Source organism: Myotis daubentonii, chromosome 15 (genome assembly GCF_963259705.1).
Source record: "Myotis daubentonii chromosome 15, mMyoDau2.1, whole genome shotgun sequence".
Lineage (NCBI taxonomy): Eukaryota > Metazoa > Chordata > Mammalia > Chiroptera > Vespertilionidae > Myotis > Myotis daubentonii.
This window is the reverse complement of record NC_081854.1, coordinates 40,441,418-40,458,892: the sequence shown is the minus strand read 5'-3', so window position 1 is coordinate 40,458,892 and position 17,475 is coordinate 40,441,418. Positions and strand designations below refer to the sequence as shown.

Sequence of the window (17,475 nt, the reverse complement as noted above, 5' to 3'; positions counted from 1 at the left end):
AGAAGCGCGCAGGGAACGCTGGCTCTTGTAGTCCTTCAGGGGGGCGTGGTGCTGGTGCTTCCGGTCCGGCGGCTTGCGGAACTGTTAAGTAGGTACAGGTGAAATGGGCTGAAGGAAGCTGACTCCGGGGTAAGATATGGTTCAAATAATAGTTGAATATCATGTCTTGGAACACGAGCCTGAATTTCTGTCTAAAACAGCAATGTCCAATAGAAATATAATTTGAGCTAGATATGTAACTTAAAATTGAGCTAGATATGTAATTTAAAAATTTCTAATAGACATTTTAAAAAGTCAAACTAAATAGGTGAAACTAATTTTAATCACCTATCTTACTTAACCCAGTATATCAAAAGTAGTATTTCTCTTTTTTTTTTTTAAGATATATTTTATTGATTTTTTACAGAGAGGAAGGGAGATAGTTAGAAACATCGATGGGAGAGAAACATTGATCAGCCGCCTCCTGCACATCTCCCACTGGGGATGTGCCCGCAACCCAGGTACATGCCCTTGACCGGAATCGAACCTGGGACCCCTCAGTCCGCAGGCCGACGCTCTATCCACTGAGCCAAACCGGTTTCGGCTCAAAAGTAGTATTTCAAGGGTAATCAATATGTTAAAAAATTGAGATATTTAAAAATTTTCTTATACCAAGTTTAAGAAATCCAGAGTGTGTTTTACACTTTGAGCATATCTCAATTTGAACCAGCCACATTTCACATACTCAATAGCCACATGTGGCTAATAATGAGGACTTGATAATCCCTCTATCGTCCTATTTGTCATTTTCCTGCTGACCCCATAAACAAGTAGTCTGCTGCTGCTTCAGTTCTATCTCCAGCCTTGTTGAGGTGAGAGCTGGCTTCTCCCCCCAGCTTACTACTAATAAGCTCTTTAATGGTCACTTTAATGGTGACCTCATTAATCCTTCTTTTGTCTTCGAAGGTCCACATTGATGGCACAGTGTTCCTAAAGTCCAGGCCCTTATCTTGGCTCTATACCCTCTGCCTTGGTGAGATGATTGTTTTCACTTTAACACCACTTGCTGAAGGATGTGCCAAGTGCTCCTGGAGCCTATGTTCAACTAACAGAGAGATAGGTGCTTACCACTCTCAAGTTATTCCTACTTAGGTAACTCAGCATGCTTAGGTCATTTTATCAGTACACTGGCACGTCTCAAACCAGATGCTTGCTGTTTTGCTGAGGTACAGAAGATAAATCCTGACTCATTGGAAAAAAAGGTCCCCCCAGATGCCTCCCTGTGCCAGGGACTCCATTATAACAGCAGTCCTTCAGCCATACCCTTGTCATTCTTGAGTTGAACTGAAAATAAGAAAAATTCAGACTATTCAACATGCTGCTATCCCCATCCATCTTCTAACAGGCATGTCAAACTTAACCAAATACTCACTCTTCCCTTTCAAACCTGCCCTTCCTGTTTCATCCATCTCAGTAAATATAGGGCAACTCTACTTTTCAGTTGTTTAGACCCAAAACCTTGCAATCATCTTAGGCTCTTTCTCACAATCCTCTTTCAATCAGCAAATTTTGCTGACCTCAGGAACACAGGCAGAGAGTCCAGTGACTTATTACCTTAAACCACCTAAGTCTTAGCCATTATCTCTCCACATCCCACTGCAATAGCATTAAGTGGTCTCCCTACTTTGCCCTCTTGTCCTCCACATGCTAACTAGATCTTCTAAAAACAACCATCTGCTCTGCCCAGCCAGAGTGACTCAGTGGTTGAGCATTGACCCATGAACCAGGAGGTCACAGGTTAATTCCTGGTCAGGACACATGCCCAGGTTGCAGGCTCAGTCTCCAGTTGGAGGTGTGCCAGAGGCAGCCAATTGGTGATTCACTCTTGTCATTGATGTTTCTCTCTCCCTCCCTCTCTGAAATCAATTAAAGAACACACCACATATTAATAAAAACATTCCTTTGTTCAAAACTCAGTGGCTTTCCATCTCATTTAAAAAACACCCCTTTGCATGGCTTACGGGGGTCGGGGGCGGGGAAAGGGGGGCTATGAGATCTGGCCCTTCACTGACCTTCATTAGCTCTCCAGTCACACCAGAACCTTTGCTCTCCCTAAAATAAATGTGGTCCTCTAGTCTGGATTACTCTTTTCTCTCAGATCTCCATCTCCAGATCTTTACTTAGTTACCTAGATATTCCCTAATCACATATTTAAAATAGCACCGATCTCCTTATTCTGCTTTGTTTTTCTTCTTAGTATGTACTTCTACCAGAAATAATATATACTTGTCTCTTAATTGTCTGCTCACCCAACCCCCATCCCTAAGTAAAGAATATAAGTTCTTTGAAAGCAGGGACTTGGCTTTTGTTTACTGCTGTGTTCCTAATCCCTTAGACCAGTGGTCGGCAAACTGTGGCTCGGCAAACGGCTCTTGAGCCACATGCGGCTCTTTGGCCCCTTGAGTGTGGCTCTTCCACAAAATACCGACTTCTGCACATGGGCCACAAAGTTTCAATCGCACTGTACGTGCATGCCCGCACGTGGTATTTTGTGGAAGAGCCACACTCAACAGGCCAAAGAGCCGCATGTGGCTGTGAGCCGCGGTTTGCCGACCACAGCCTTAGACCAATGCCTGGCAGACATTAATATAAATTTGTTGAATAAAGCAGTATAATTCTAAATCTTCTTTAGGCTAGTAACCTGAGAAAAAAGTTGACATTCCGAAGGTAAAAGAGTGATGAGGCAGGAATAGAGACAAATGGTTTATTTGGTAACAAGAAGTAAAAGAGGAATTCTTAATTCCTTTTCTCTCTGTGGTTACTGAACTGCAATAGTCAAGTGGATAGCAACATACAAGAATTCCCTTGCAGTCCTTGATCTTCTGCAATAGTGCAAAGATGCCTGAGTTCTGTGACTTGCAATTACTATTTTCTAGACAGAAGTGCCAACTGCCGTGCCTTCCAATGTATCAACAGTTACATTTTCCTTCTTGTCTTCAGGTTTCATGGCAGGAAACAGAAGTACTTCCTACGGGAGATAAAATGCATTTTGAAGCTAAGAAACACTCTTTTTTTCACAGCTCTCCACCCATTCCTTTTGCCTCTGGTGATTGTTACAACCAAAACCTAGAGATCTCTACATCCCAGCTGAACAGACAGATGTGTTCTTTAGTTCAACTCAGTTCAATTATAGAGGACAGAAAAGAATACAAACATGCACAGCACTGCCCAGGGCACAATGTCAAAAGGATCAATAAACGTGGGAGTTCTCTGAAAATTTGATTTCCTCATCTATAAAAATGGACTAACAATAGTTTCTACACCTCAAAGGGCTGACTTAAGTTAAATGAGATGATTCATAGCATGTTTCTTGGATCCTCAAGAAATGCAAACAATTAGTATTCCTTCTGCCTCAAATCCTTTAAGGTTACATGCTCTGATCTTCTGCCCATGGCGTTGCATATAACTCCTTTGCCCGCTCCTCCCTCTAGCCTAAAGCACACTCTTATTCTCCAGGCCCACCACGCCCCAGGTCTGACCCAGTGGAGCGCTTCAGGGTGGTGTGCGCATGGAGGGCTACTGTACCTTGATGTTATTGGAGTCTGTGAGAAACATGGTGACTCGGTCAATGCCCATGCCCCAGCCAGCTGTGGGGGGCAGCCCGTATTCCAGGGCAGTGCAGAAGTTTTCATCTATGAACATGGCCTCATCATCGCCAGCGGCCTTGGCCTAGAAGAGAAGAGAACCACACAGGGACATTGTTCTGGGCTGCATCATCTCTCGGTGTCTGAGTCAGCATGTTAAGACACTCAGAGGATGATCATTCCAGGGATGCTCTGGACACCCAGCACTTACTGGGAATGGGGTTTCCTCGTAACTCTAGGATGGAGCCTGGAAGTCAGGAATGATGAAATCTACCTCAGATCACATGCAAATTTCTCTGAAATGAAAACAGCTCCACTGCCTGGGGCTCTGCAAACCCAGTGAGACTGATTTTCAGAGACTCTGATGATTCCCAAGAGTCCTCCCCTCATTTCCTAAAACCACCTGTCAGTGGCAATGTTTGTGCAGGCAGCCTGTGAGGGCTTTGTCTGCATTAATCTTTAACTGCCTCTCACCCCCAGTCACTTCAATAAATGTACCATCTGAGAAAAATTACATTCTTGTTAGGCAAATGTATTTGTAAGACAAGTGTCACACTCCTTACAGAGATAATCTTGCCTAAAGCTCCTCTCAGGTAGAAATTCTAGGGCCCAACTAGTCAAGTTCTCAGTCTTGAAATGTGAGTTCCTCTAGTGAAGCCAGTGGCTTTATCCTTCATTTCTGCTGAAGTCACCAAGAGATGCAAACAATGACACAGACCAGGGTCAAGCTGATTTCCTGATGAAATATATGCCTCTGCTCCCTCTCCTTCTTTACCTTGGCCTGTTCTTCGAAAAGCTGCCGCTGCTTCATGGGGTCATTCAGCTCGGTGTAGGCATTGCAGATTTCCTTCTTCATGACAAAAAGCTCAAAGCGCTCAGTCAGACCCTCTTTAGAGCGGTGCCTGGGGACAAGAGACCAAAGGGGAGGTTCACTAATAATCTACCATCTGGTACGAACATGAGTTCCTGAATTCCAGCTGACTCAAAAGTTACTGAAGCCTGCACACATTCTCAGCACCAAATCGTTTGGTACAATAGTGAGGACAGTTACATAGGGAGACAAGGAAGCTCTATCTTCACAACAAACCTGTGTGGTCGACTGCCATACTGAACCACACTTCCTATAGTCCCTGTCGCATGGACTCTGGGCTGCCCATATGACTTGCTTGGTCAATGGGACAACAGCAGAGGCCTGATATGTGTTTGCACACTGGGAGTGCTTCCTCTTAGAACCCACCTGCCAAATAAGAGTCCAGGCTACACTGTCAGAGAGGTACACGTGGAGAGAAGCAAGGTGCCCTGGCAGAGTTCCCAGTTGAAAAAAGCCACATGAGTTACCCTAGCCAACACTACGTAGAACAGAGAGATTACCCAATGAACTCATGAAATGTTGAGAATTAATAAGCTATTTTATGCTACTAAGTTCTGGGGATGTTATGAAGCAATAGGTAACTGACACAATGCTGTATCTTACCATTTTGCCAAAGGGCTCATTATCTGAGGGTGGTCACAGATGAATGTAGGATTGATGCATGTCACTTCCAGGAACTCCCCAACAAGCTTAGTGAGAAAGAAAAGCAAGCTTGAGATCCTTTCTGAATGGCATTTTGATTGCCCCAGGCTAGGTGAAGAGGATCAGTCTCCACCCACACCAATTCTACAAGGGCTAAGGATTAACTGAGCTACCATCCATAACTATTTTGCAGAATTTAATACAGCAAAACTTGTTAATTCTCTTTTGTCTAGTTCACCTTCATAAGGAACGGGGGGCTGGTGACCACCGGATGAGGGGATGTACTAACGTGCATGGCCTTTCACCTTATCTAGGAGCCTGGCTGTAGTCCGAGGTGGAGGGCATTCAACACCTTTTCTCACACAGATATCATCAAGAATTTTGCGAGTTTCTGTAATACAAATGTACGAGTTAGGATGGAAGACATCATACTTCCCCAGTAAGAAGGTATAGAAAGTGGGAAATGCTAGCCCCAACATTATCTAATTCAGAACTAAACAGAAAGGAGGGGCATACAATGGAGGCCTGCATCACTTTACCTTCCGTTTCGAAGAGGTTCGTTTCTGGCAGCTTCACACCCAGGGCCTTCTCAAGCTCTTCCACCATGCTGATTTTCCGAAATGGTGGGGTGAAGTCAATCTCGTAGGCTTGGCCCTCTGGGCCATCTGGATGGTAGGTGACCTTATAACTGCCTGTGATGTGCTTTACCATCCCTGGGAAAGAAATACCATTTAAATACCATGGGAAGTCCTCCTGAAAGCAGCACACCAGCCCCTCAGACTGATGTAAAGACAAAGCAAGCGGGAGGGATCACCTGAAATCATCTTCTCTGTGATTTCCATGAGATCTCGATAGTCTGCGTAGGCCATGTAGAACTCACAGGTGGTGAACTCAGGATTGTGAGTCATGTCAATTCCTTCGTTCCGGAACTGGCGGCCAATTTCATAAACCCGGTCAATGCCACCAACCACCAGCATCTAACAATAAAATATATGATGTCATGGTGGCTAATCTTATCTTAATGACTGGGAAGTTTCAGCCTGTAACAGCTGTCCCTTGGTTTCTACAGCTCAAGCATGATCTCAGGTCACTACCAATGCCAAGCACCCCACTCTCTAGGTCTTTGTAGTGGACAGTCATCACTAATTATTTTGGCTGCCCAGGACCTCGGAATACTGTTCCTTTGTCTGGGTGTCCCCCACATCTTATGAGTGTGAGCCTCCCCAAGAAAGAAGCCTCTCTTGGGTTAGGATGCAGACACATGACCACAGCTCCCCCTCAATCAGACATAACTGTGAGGCTTCAACTAGGAAGCTATTGAGAGAAGATGAGGTATTGCACGGCATTCCTTCTGGCCAACGCGCCAGAGAGATCTAGCTTTTAGAAGTAGTAACTGCAGAAGGTCCTAGGGGCAGTGATCTGTGCCTAGTGCCAGGATTATGAGCCGTGGTAACTGTGCCTAGTAGAAAAGATACTAGGTTTCCCAGGGAATGAATTCACAACGGATTTAGAAACCTCATCATGTGGTTTCCAAACCTGATTTTTTGATCCTCCTGAAAACTGTGAGCATTCTCATATATTTTAATACATTTTTCTTTTGCTTAAACTAGTTGTAAGAGATTTTGTTGTCTGCAACTAAGAATCTTGAATGATAGTTTTCAATATTTATTTTGGTGATTTGAACGTAGTTATTTTAAACTTCTAGAGAGAGATTAAGTTCTCTTTTTTACAAAACACTAAAATCAGATCTAATTCAAGGAGAACTATAAACTATAATGGAAACCAACGCAGGGTAGGAGGACTTGTACACCTAGGAAAGATCCCTTTGCCCTCTAACCTGTAATGCTCTACCGATCTTGTAGAGAAATTCTGTAGGTTTAACCCTCACAAGCCTGACAAATTAGAATATTCTCCTGGCTGTTCTACCCTCACTATTCCTCTTATTTCTGACTGCATCTGTCCAGTCAATGGCTCTCCAGCATTCTGCTTCTCTAAGGCCACGGGCATCTTCTTCTTGATTACCTTATGGTAGAGTTCTGGAGCAATTCTCATGTATAAATTCATGTCCAGCTCATTGTGGTAGGTGATAAAAGGCTTTGCCACAGCTCCCCCTGGGATGATGTTCATCATGGGAGTTTCAATCTAAAGAACAGGGAGAAACATTTAGTTCTCAGGGGTGTCAAACCAGAGGCGTTGGGGGAAAGTTCATGTTCTATCCCTAAGTAAAAGTTAAGTTCAATAGTAATGTGCAAGTACTTGACAAAAAAGTAGACGCGGCTTAATTTTCCAAATACCAAGCACCATTAACATAGTACAACAGTTCCTTGGATAACATTTCATTAATGTTAGTTATAACATTTAAATGCCACAGGAACTTAACTCTTAATATCAATCAGCCTTATCAATGGTAAAATTGATTTCATTATGTTATTTTGTTTAAGGTTGCAGAATCTATCAATGATGTTAAGAAATTAAAACAATTTTTTAATGCTACGGAAAAGCAAAAGGAGTTGATAACACACTGAATGTGGTATCATTACTGTTTGGATGGTATCATTACTACACTTTGTCCTTTATCTAGGAAACCAAGTCCTTCCTAATCAGGGTACTAAGAAAACAAAGTAGTACAAAGATGCTGGCAAGAAAGGGAACTTTTCATTGAGCATGAAGGATACTGACACAAGACATGCCTTGGAAAAGGGAAGAGAAGGAACAGTAAGAGACAAGCATGGCAAGGCAGCCTATTTATTAAGAACTCTCCATTACCTCTAGGAATCCCAACTCATCCAAGAAACTTCTTATATATGTGATGATCTTAGAACGGATGATAAATTTCTGTCTCACAAAGTCATTCAGGATCAAGTCCAGGTATCTTTGACGATATCGTGTTTCCTAAACCAAAAGCAACAGAGATCACTAACACGGCTGATTCCATGGTATGATAGACCACAGTTGGGAAGTCACGAGAGCTTACCTTGTCTTTGAGGCCAAAGTGAAGATGAGGTAACATATGCAAGCAAGGAGACAGCAGTGTGATCTCATAGGGAATAATGCTCAGTTCACCCTTCTTGGTTTTCCCAGGATTACCCTGAACTCCAATTATGTCTCCCCGACGCAGTTTGTTATTGATACGAACAAATTCTTCTTCTGATTTATAATTCCTGAGTAAAAGAAAAATGTGATTCAGTATACAATATTCCAAATTAAAATTGACAACAAACAAACAAAACAAAAATCCTGACCACTGGCTTACTCTGGAAACCTCACTCAACTGTTAATGCCTAGTTAATGTGAGCCCAAGAAAAATCTCAGATTCAAGATCAACTATTAATAAGCTATAAAATGTATTATCTTTTGCCCTAGCTGGTTTGGCTCAGTGGATAGAGTGTCAGCCTGCAGATTGAAGGGTCCCAGGTTCAATTCCGATCAAGGGCACATGCCAGGGTTGCAGGCTTGATCCCCAGTAGGGAGTGTGCAGGAAGCAGCTGAATCGATGTTTCTCTCTCTTCAATGTTTCTAACTCTCTATCCCTTTGCTTCTCCCTGCCTCTCTGAAATCTATAAAAATATGTATTTTAAAAAAAGTATTATCTTTTAACTGCTACACAACCCAAAAGCATTCATTACTCTCCAGGTGACCACATGGCCTTTTTATTCTCTTTTCAGGTTTTTAAAAAAATATATATTTTATTGATTTTTTTACAGAGAGGAAGGGAGAAGGAAAGGGATAGAGAGTTAGAAACATCGATGAGAGAGAAACATCGATTCAGCTGCTTCCTGCACACTCCTTACTGGGGATGTGCCCGCAACCAAGGTACATGCCCTTGACCGGAATCGAACCTGGGACCCTTCAGTCTGCAGGCCGATGCTCTGTCCACTGAGCCAAACTGGTCAGGGCTCCTCAGCTTTTTTTACCCAACCATATCCTACTTCTTCTAACCAAGGGGAAAAGAAGACCACAAGGAACTTTGTCCCCAACTATGTTGTTCTTGTCCATCCTAGAAATCATGTGTAATAGGATACTTCTATATACCTAGAATTGGCCATGACTTGCAACTTGACACCCTCTCCTCGAAGGTCATAGAAGATGAGCTTTCCTCCAGATGCTCTTTTGGCATGGATCCTTCCTAGAAAAAGAATAGCAAGAATATTGACTGATAGAACCAGAAGCCATTTCATGATATCAAAGCCAAAAAAGCTCCCTCTGCATTTTTGTATATCTGGGCACAACACAATTCAGAACAATTTGAATTTAGCCATAGGCCTAAACCCTGCCTTTGTCTTCAGGACAATGTTGGATGCCCATTCCAACCAGTTAAAGATGTGCAGGAAGATCTGACTTTAAAGATGTTCACTGAATTCACGAAAGATGGCAATGTTGGTGGCAGCATAGACTTTTTTGGATCATCCTGAATTCTCACAAACAATAAGGCAAATCACCAAGAGTCCCAATGCCTCTATGTGGGGAGCAATGGGGTGTCCAATGGGTCTGAAAACTGACAATCTCCCAAATTGTCATAGGTATTCACTGGAAAATGTGGCAGGCTAAATGGAAGATAGCAGCTGAAACTGGAAGGGGGTCTGCCCACTGCGAGTGAGTACAATGGGCTGCATTCAAGTCTAGGGCAGTGGTTCCCAACCTTTTTTTGGCCATGCCCCACCTAAGCATCTCTAAAATCCTGATGCCCCCCCGTGACATATAATTCTCATTATTCAAAAAGTGAACTCCTACTCATGTGGAGGAAGCCAAAAAGGCCATTAACTTGGTGTAAACAAGTTTCCAAAGAACATGGCATCCATGAAAGAGAAAAATAAAAGAATGAAAAGTCAGTTGAAGTACTGAGGAAGAAATCACTAAGAAATTGTTAAAAAAATAATATGAAGTGGTATGAAAAAATAGCAAATAAAGTTTCAAAACATAGAGAACTGAAATGCATATATATGTCACAATATATATTTATACTAGAGGCCTGGTGCACGAAATTCATGGACGTGTAGGGTCCCTAGGCCTGGCCAGCGAGCAGGGCCGATTGGGGCCTGCCTTCATTTCGCACCACCCCCTGGTGGTCAGCGCACATCATAGCGAGCAATTGGTCTCCTGGTTGAACGCCCACGGGGACAATTTGCATATTAGGCTTTTATATATGTAGATACTGTATATGAGGCCGCTAGAACCATAAGAAATGTAAAATATATATTGTTAATAACTCACTCTCGAATTGCTCCCCTTAAAAATCAAACTGCCCCCCTGTGGGGCGTGTGCCCCACGTTGGGAACCACTGGTCTAGAAGATGAAGCCCTCTAGTGTAGGCCCCAGGAACTGTCTAAATTTAACAGCCAGAGATCTCTTCTAGGACAAGTCCTTGCAAAATTGAATAAGACCAGGGAAACAGACAAAGGAAAGAGAAGTTACAGCAAAAACGAAGGGGAAAGAGAGCCTGGAAATCTCAGAAAGCAAGCTACTATATTTCTGAACACTTGACTAAAATAACTAAAGAGGGAGCTCAGTGAAGTTGGAGTCTTCTTACCTGCCACCTTTAAGGTAATGTCACTCAGGTGGTCCCCAGGCTGCAGGTGACTGTATTCTTGGATGAAGTGAGTGAGCGAGATGTCTACATGGAACTTGTGTGGGTATGGGTTTTCTCCACTGACCTTTAGTTGGTGGACTGCTTGGCTTCGGATCTTGTAGTATTGCTATTTAAATACAAAAACAAAAATGAAAGTGAAAATTCAAGTGAGAAGTTGAACCTGGTCAGATCAGTGGCCCATCTGACAGAGTACTGTATTCTGCCTTGGAGTGGCCCTAATACATTGAGGTTTCTATAACTGCCTCCAATACACCCCAATACCCTTGAAATCACAGGAGTGGATATAGAGTGAGATTTGCACTTAAAAGCAAGATTTGACAAATAAAAAAATTTGAGTTCTGCCTAAAATAATAAGCATAATTGGTACAGGTGGCCTTGGTTCTACATTTGTGGACACAAAAGCATTAACTTCATTCCCATTTACTCACATTAGACTTTTCCCTAAGGCAGGCCCCTGGGGCCAGGAGGATGTTAAAAAAGGAATATTCTAGCCCTAGCCAGTTTGGCTCAGTGGATAGAGTGTCAGCCTGCAAACTGAAAGGTTCCGGGTTTGATTCCGGTCAAGGGCACATGCCCGGGTTGTGGGCTCAATCCCCAATAGGGGGAGTACAGGAGGCAGCCGATCAATGCTTCTCTCTCATCATTGATGTTTCTATCTCTCTCTCCCTCTCCCTTCCTCTCTATAATAAATTTTATATATATGTATATGTATATGTATATATATGAATATTCTACAGCAGGGGTTAGTAAACGTTTTCTGAAACAACTACTCAACCCTACTGTTGTAGTCTGAAAGCAACCTCAGACATTTGAGAAAAACAAAAGTCATGGCTGTGTTCTAATTGTACTTACAATACCAGGGAGGAGGGAGGAGATGGGGATAAGGGGGAATGGATCTGGCCTGCAGACCACTGTTTACCATCTCTTGTCTAAAGTATACACTTTCCATGGACCTTAGACTGGAGACACTTTCTCTAGAGCTGCATTACTGCCCAGCTAGTTCCGAGGAAGATCAATCAGTCACTTTGAAGTACTAGATGCTCCTAAATGCCTGTTGACAGCTGCTTAGAAAAATGCTCAGGGCCTGTGCTTTTGACCAGATGGAGTGGGAGGCTCTCTCTCATCCTTCTGCCGTGACTTAGGGCCCAGTGGCTGTTCCAGTTCCTATTTTATCTTCTTAGTCATCGGTTCCCAGGGATTTTCCAGAAGCCCCATCAAAAGCGTCCCCATGCCCAGCCAGGGTGGTGGCCCAGAGGACTCACGTTTGGGTCCAGGCTCTCCTCCTCGGGACCCACATCATTGTCAGTGGTGTGGTTGGTGGCAGCAGCATTGGCCTGGCTTAGTTGTTTCTCACTGAGCTCCTTCTGCTTGGCTTCCTTCTCCGCTACTTTCTTCTCTGCTTTCAGGCGTCTCTTTAGTTCACTGTTGGGAAGATAAAAATGTTCAATATGATAGTTGTCTGAAGAGTCCTCTACTATGTTCTGCCCCATAGCCACTTGTCAAAAACATGAACAGCATGGCAGAAATGTCCTTGCTTAGTTCTCTACCCCCAGTTCTAGTCTCTTGGTCACTAAACTCTGTACATAGAGAGACAAAGGGAAAAGTAAATTTAGAATAAAGCTGGGAAAGTTCTTTCTCAGTATATGCTTTCCAGTCTAAGGTCCATGGCAAAGAAAAATCCTACATATTAGTTTATGTTTAAAATAGGAAAAAAGGTTTTTCAGAAAAATCAGCAATATAATGTTTTCTCAAGCTAATTACGTCAGGGAGCCTTCTGAAGCCAGGGACTGAATCTTAGTTGTCTGGTATCTATCCTTTGTAGAGTATGAAGTTCCTTGAGTACCAGACCTGATATGAGAAGGCAGTATCTCTAGCTCTGTCTGCCACCCTTCCTTACCCTTTCCAAGGAGTGGGTTAGTCTGGGGCAGGGAAGGGTGGCTCTTCAGAGTTCAAGGAGACATTCCACAGATAATCGCTCCCTCTGCATTAATCAACGCAATGACAAGGGCCTTCAGCATTAGTCTCACTCTGCTCACTGGAGCCTGGCTCAGACAACAAACTGGATAGAACAGTGTACAAAGCGGCATAGCATAGGGGGTAACTTATCATCTTTGGAGCCAGACTCCCCGGGACTAAATTCTGACACATCTACCTATCAATTATGTGACCTTGAACAAGTGACTTGACTTCTCTCCATCTTGTGAAATGGATAATAGATACCCTCCTCCCCAAATGTTATTGTGAGGATTGAGATAATGTATGCAACGGGATGACCCTGTCCCTAAAGCATATGGTAAGCATTCAAATGTGAGCTATTACAGGTATCCCTCACTATCTTAACCCTTTATTCACTGCACCCAGGACAGAAACCTTACATGAACCTTGGGTCAACTCCCTTACTTCTCACTCTTGGTACTTGTCATATGAGACTCAAAAAGTAAAGCAATTCACATAACTTGGTATCCCTTATGATCTGAAAACTTGCTATGTGAACCCAGAAACCAAATAGATTTGGGTAGAAAGGGATACCCACATTATTTAAATAGAATTGATCATTCTTGCCCTGGCCAGTGTAGCTCAGTTGGTTAGGCGTCATCCTGTGCACCAGGAGATCTCTAGTTTGATTCCTGGTCAGAGCACATGCCCGATTTGGGGGCTGGATCCCCAGTGGGGGTATGCAGGATGCTCTGCTCTCATCTCTCACCTCTCTCTCTCCCTCTACTGTGCTGTAATTCAGCCAGGGGGCATCTCATCCTATCTAGTTCTTCCTAGCATTAACATAATAAACCCATTCAACAGGGTGTTGCTCTCTCTTTTGTAAAATATACTTTTATTGATTTCAGAGAAGAAGGGAGAGATAGAAAAACATCAATGATGAGAAAAAAATCAGTGATCTGCTGCCTCCTGTACGCCCCATACTGGGAATTAAGCCTGCAACCCCAGCATATGCCCTTGATCAGAAAGGAACCCGGGACCCTTCAGTCCGCAGGCTGACACTCTATTCACTGAGCAAAAACAGTTAGGGCTAGGTGTTGCTCTTTAAACCAAATCAATCCTAAGGATAATCCAAAAAGGTCGTGTGGCTAGAAATTAGGCTGGAAACCAAATTAATCTCAAGAGCAAACAAATTCTAGACAGACAGGAAAGGGAAAACAACCTGAACTAGAAATTTTTTATTCATACAAGGTTTCTTTTCAGCAGTTCTAGAATAAGATCTGCAAGTCTTTTCCAGAATTTTAAGGACAGAGCATATGAATTTATTAAAGAGAACATGAGAAAAGTTTTGGTAGCAAGGCTTTTTGTTTCCTTAGCAACAAGTCCAAAGACTTAGCCAGAGGCTTAACAGAAAAGGATCCAAGTAAGGGGAGGACTTTTGCTCCCAGAACAATAAAGAAGGTAATGAGCACCAACCTTCTTTTATTAGAAAGTGGCTGGTCCTTGTGAAGCGCTGTGAAAGGAGCAAGTGGACCCAGTCGCGGCTGCCTCTGCCCCCACTGTGCCCAGGAGGTTTGGCGCAGGGACCCCCTAACAAGCCTTATAGCAGCTTGCGTCAACATGGCAGAACACCCTGGAACTAATGATTACCACCACCTAACAGGAAACACAGAGATGTGGTGTCAGATGGGACAGACAGTATACATAAACCCAACCAGCACTCCTACTCTATGGGGTGGGGGAGGATGCAAAACCTTTCGGTGTCCCATTTTACTTAAAACCCTCTTAAGTAAAGCAGCCCCTAACACTCACTCTTCTGCAACTGGAACTGACAATGTTCTCAGTCTAGGCTATGGTAAAAAGATGCACATCTGGGGTCAAAAGTCAACAGCAATAACTTACAGGTAGAAATGATGACAATATTCTAGAAAATCAGAGACAGGACCTAAAGCAGTGCTTCTGAAGCTCCTATTTCTTGGCACAGAAAAGCATAAAAAATGTCACTGTCAACTACAACTCTAGATGAAGGTAAAAGCAAGCCACACAAAAGCACCTGAGTCAAAGATAAGACTTGTTTGGAGCTCTAGGAATAAGGGAGAAAGGAGAATTTCAGGAAGGGTCTTAAAACTATATTATGTTTATACATCAACACTGGAAGGCAACAGAAATACAGGGATCATGTTCTTTATTGCATTCAAATAAATTTGGCCTTTCATCTGTAAATGAGTCACCTGTCAGGCAGGCCACGTGTTTTTTGGGGGTTTTTTTAGGTGTGGGGTTTTTTTTTGTTGTTTTTTTTTTGCGGGCATCTTGCTTTTATTTCTCAACAATCTCAATGCTTCTCATTACATCTCATAATGTTCGTGGGAAGGGAGAGAACATGGACATCCTGTCTCCCACTGCAGAGCTGATTAGTGGTGAGGATATCCACTGCGAAGGACATGAAGCAGCAAGGCAAGGAGATCCCTTATGCCTGGGAATGGGCATGGGCAACAGCCCTCTGGCCTGTGCCTCTCCTCATGGGGAGGTCTCCATGGAACGCCCATGACTCCGGACACAGGCCATCTGTTTTTAAACTTGGAGAAAATAACTGGCATCAAATGGTGCTCACTACAGATTCAGACCAAGGAAATTCCAAGAAGAATAGTAGAAAATATTAATAATATTATTTTAGCTCATGGTCACTAGAGGTATGCCATCAACGACAGATTCTTTTAGACAACATGAGGTATGGTGCAGTCACTAAAGAGAGTTTGATTTTAGATGTCTGCTCCAGAGCTTTGGATCAGTGGTAGACCATACTTTAGTTATGCACACTTCAGCAATGTATGTAATCACCCAGAGTCTCAGTCCATTAAAATGAAAAATGGACACTTGCAAGGTTATTATTGAGATCACATAAAAAGTTTGTACATTCCCAGCACAGTGCCTGACACAGAAAAGCTGCTTTAAAAAGTGGTAGCTATGCTTAATTTAAGAAAATTCAATAGGAAGTGGCCAGTTTCCTATATTTATCTTAAAATTGTACTTTCAACTGGAGACCTTGCTTATCAGTCATCTGTGATTTACACCCTAATATTCAATACTAATGTAACAGATCAAAGTCCAATCTTCCCAAAGGCGGAAGTCCAAGACCAGGTTCCAAACATAGAGATCCATCAGACACCCAGAACAAAATATTAGGGTCTATCAAACCATGACTTTTGGTATTTTAATTTTTCAATAATACTTAGAGAATAAACCCAGAGACACAAAGGAAACATTTTTACTAATTGAGAGCAATTTCAGCAGGGCTCAGCAAGAGAACTGAGCCCTAATGTACTAAAAACAGCCATCCTATATAATAAAACCCCAATATGCAAATTAACCGAACGGCAGAACGACCGGTTGCTGACACTCGCACTGACCACCAGGGGGGCAGATGCTCGATGCAGGAGCTGCCCCCCTGGTGGTCAGTGGGCTCCCATAGGGGGAGCGCCACTCAGCCAGAAGCTGGGCTCACAGCTGGTGAGTGCAGCAGTGGTGGCAGGAGCCTCTCCTGCCTCCGCTGCAGGTGGGCGGTAAGGAGTAAAGGGTCCTGGACTGTGAGAGTCCCGGACTGGACTGGGAGACAGACGTCTGCCTACCGGCTGAGACCCGATCCCTGGTATAGCTCAGTGGTTGTGTTGACCCAGGAACCAAGAGGTTACCAGATAGATTCCTGGTCAGCATTTGATCCCCAGTAGGGGGTGTGCAGGAAGCAGCAGATCGATGATTCTCTCATGGGTGTTTCTATCTCTCCCTCTCTCTTCCTCTCTCAAATCAATAAAAACATTTTTTTAAAAGGCGGGGGGAGGATAGTCTTTACTTATTTATATTTACCTTCACACTTCAAGGAGTGCAATGAACAAAATTATATCCAGCAATGCTAAATGCAGCTTAGTATTCCTGGCTGGCTAAGACAGTTCCTACTACTAGACGTTGGTCATTCCCAGTACTCACAGATTCTTTGAATAATCCATATGGACAGGTGCGTGACACATTTTATAAGTGATAACTTCATTTTTTAAAATTTTTATTTATTGATTTGAGAGAGAGGAAGGGGGAGAGGGAGATTTTGTTGTTCCACCCACCCATGTATTCATTCATTGGTTGATTCTTGTATGTGCCCTGACCTGGGATGGAATCAGAAACCCTGGCATAAAGGGAGACACTCTCCCCAAATGAGTACCCTGCCAGGGCCAGAACTGATCGCTTTAATACACAAGGTTCAGAATGGCCTTAGAGAGGCCAAGGAAAATTAAGGTCTTTCTGAACAGCCAGGGTATTTAACATTTCTCCAACCTCCTTATTGGGGCGTGGGTTCAGTATTAAAACAACACATTTCCTCGGGGGGAGGAAATGGGAGGAGTAAGTTTCGCTTGTCAAGTTTCGCTTTTCAATCACCTCCCAGTTCTTGGAATTCTCTTTATTCCAGGATCCGACAGGTGGGGAACCCACCAGGCCTAGACCCCGGGACACCCTGGGCAATGTAGTTTCTGGGCGTAGCGACTCTGTCCCCACGCGTCCTCACCCATGAGACCCAGCAGGAAGGCCCCAGGCTTGACCCCTTCTGCCGGAGCCTAGAGGAATTTCCTAGCCCGGACTCTCTGGATGCAAAGGCCTTAGTGACCCGCAAAACTACTTACTTCTTGCTCAGTTTTGACTCGCCGCCGTCCACATTCACCCCAGACTCCTGCACCGCAGCCATCTCTCCCGAGGCCCGAAGTGAAAGTAACGAGGCTGTACAGTGAAGTCCCAATCGAGGTCGGAAGCCCCGCCTCTTCCGGAGAAAAGGG

General features: G+C 43.6%; 1 protein-coding gene across 2 annotated transcripts; it reads right to left on the bottom strand.

Annotated features, from left to right (window-relative positions):
• Nucleotides 1-2,729: 2,729 nt before the first annotated feature.
• Nucleotides 2,730-17,458, bottom strand: KARS1 (lysyl-tRNA synthetase 1). Of its 2 annotated transcripts, XM_059667400.1 has the most exons (15): nucleotides 17,326-17,458; nucleotides 14,135-14,314; nucleotides 11,986-12,145; nucleotides 10,664-10,829; nucleotides 9,169-9,262; nucleotides 8,111-8,297; nucleotides 7,903-8,028; nucleotides 7,159-7,278; nucleotides 5,951-6,113; nucleotides 5,676-5,849; nucleotides 5,442-5,527; nucleotides 5,098-5,183; nucleotides 4,399-4,525; nucleotides 3,565-3,708; nucleotides 2,730-3,007 (listed from the first exon to the last, which is right to left on the bottom strand). In XM_059667400.1, the coding sequence occupies exons 2-15, from the start codon at nucleotides 14,278-14,280 to the stop codon at nucleotides 2,912-2,914; spliced, it is 1,875 nt and encodes a 624-aa protein (XP_059523383.1). In that variant the 5' UTR covers nucleotides 14,281-14,314; nucleotides 17,326-17,458; the 3' UTR covers nucleotides 2,730-2,911. The 2 variants fall into 2 exon arrangements, with proteins under 2 accessions (XP_059523383.1, XP_059523384.1); XM_059667401.1 differs by lacking the exon at nucleotides 14,135-14,314.
• Nucleotides 17,459-17,475: the final 17 nt, after the last annotated feature.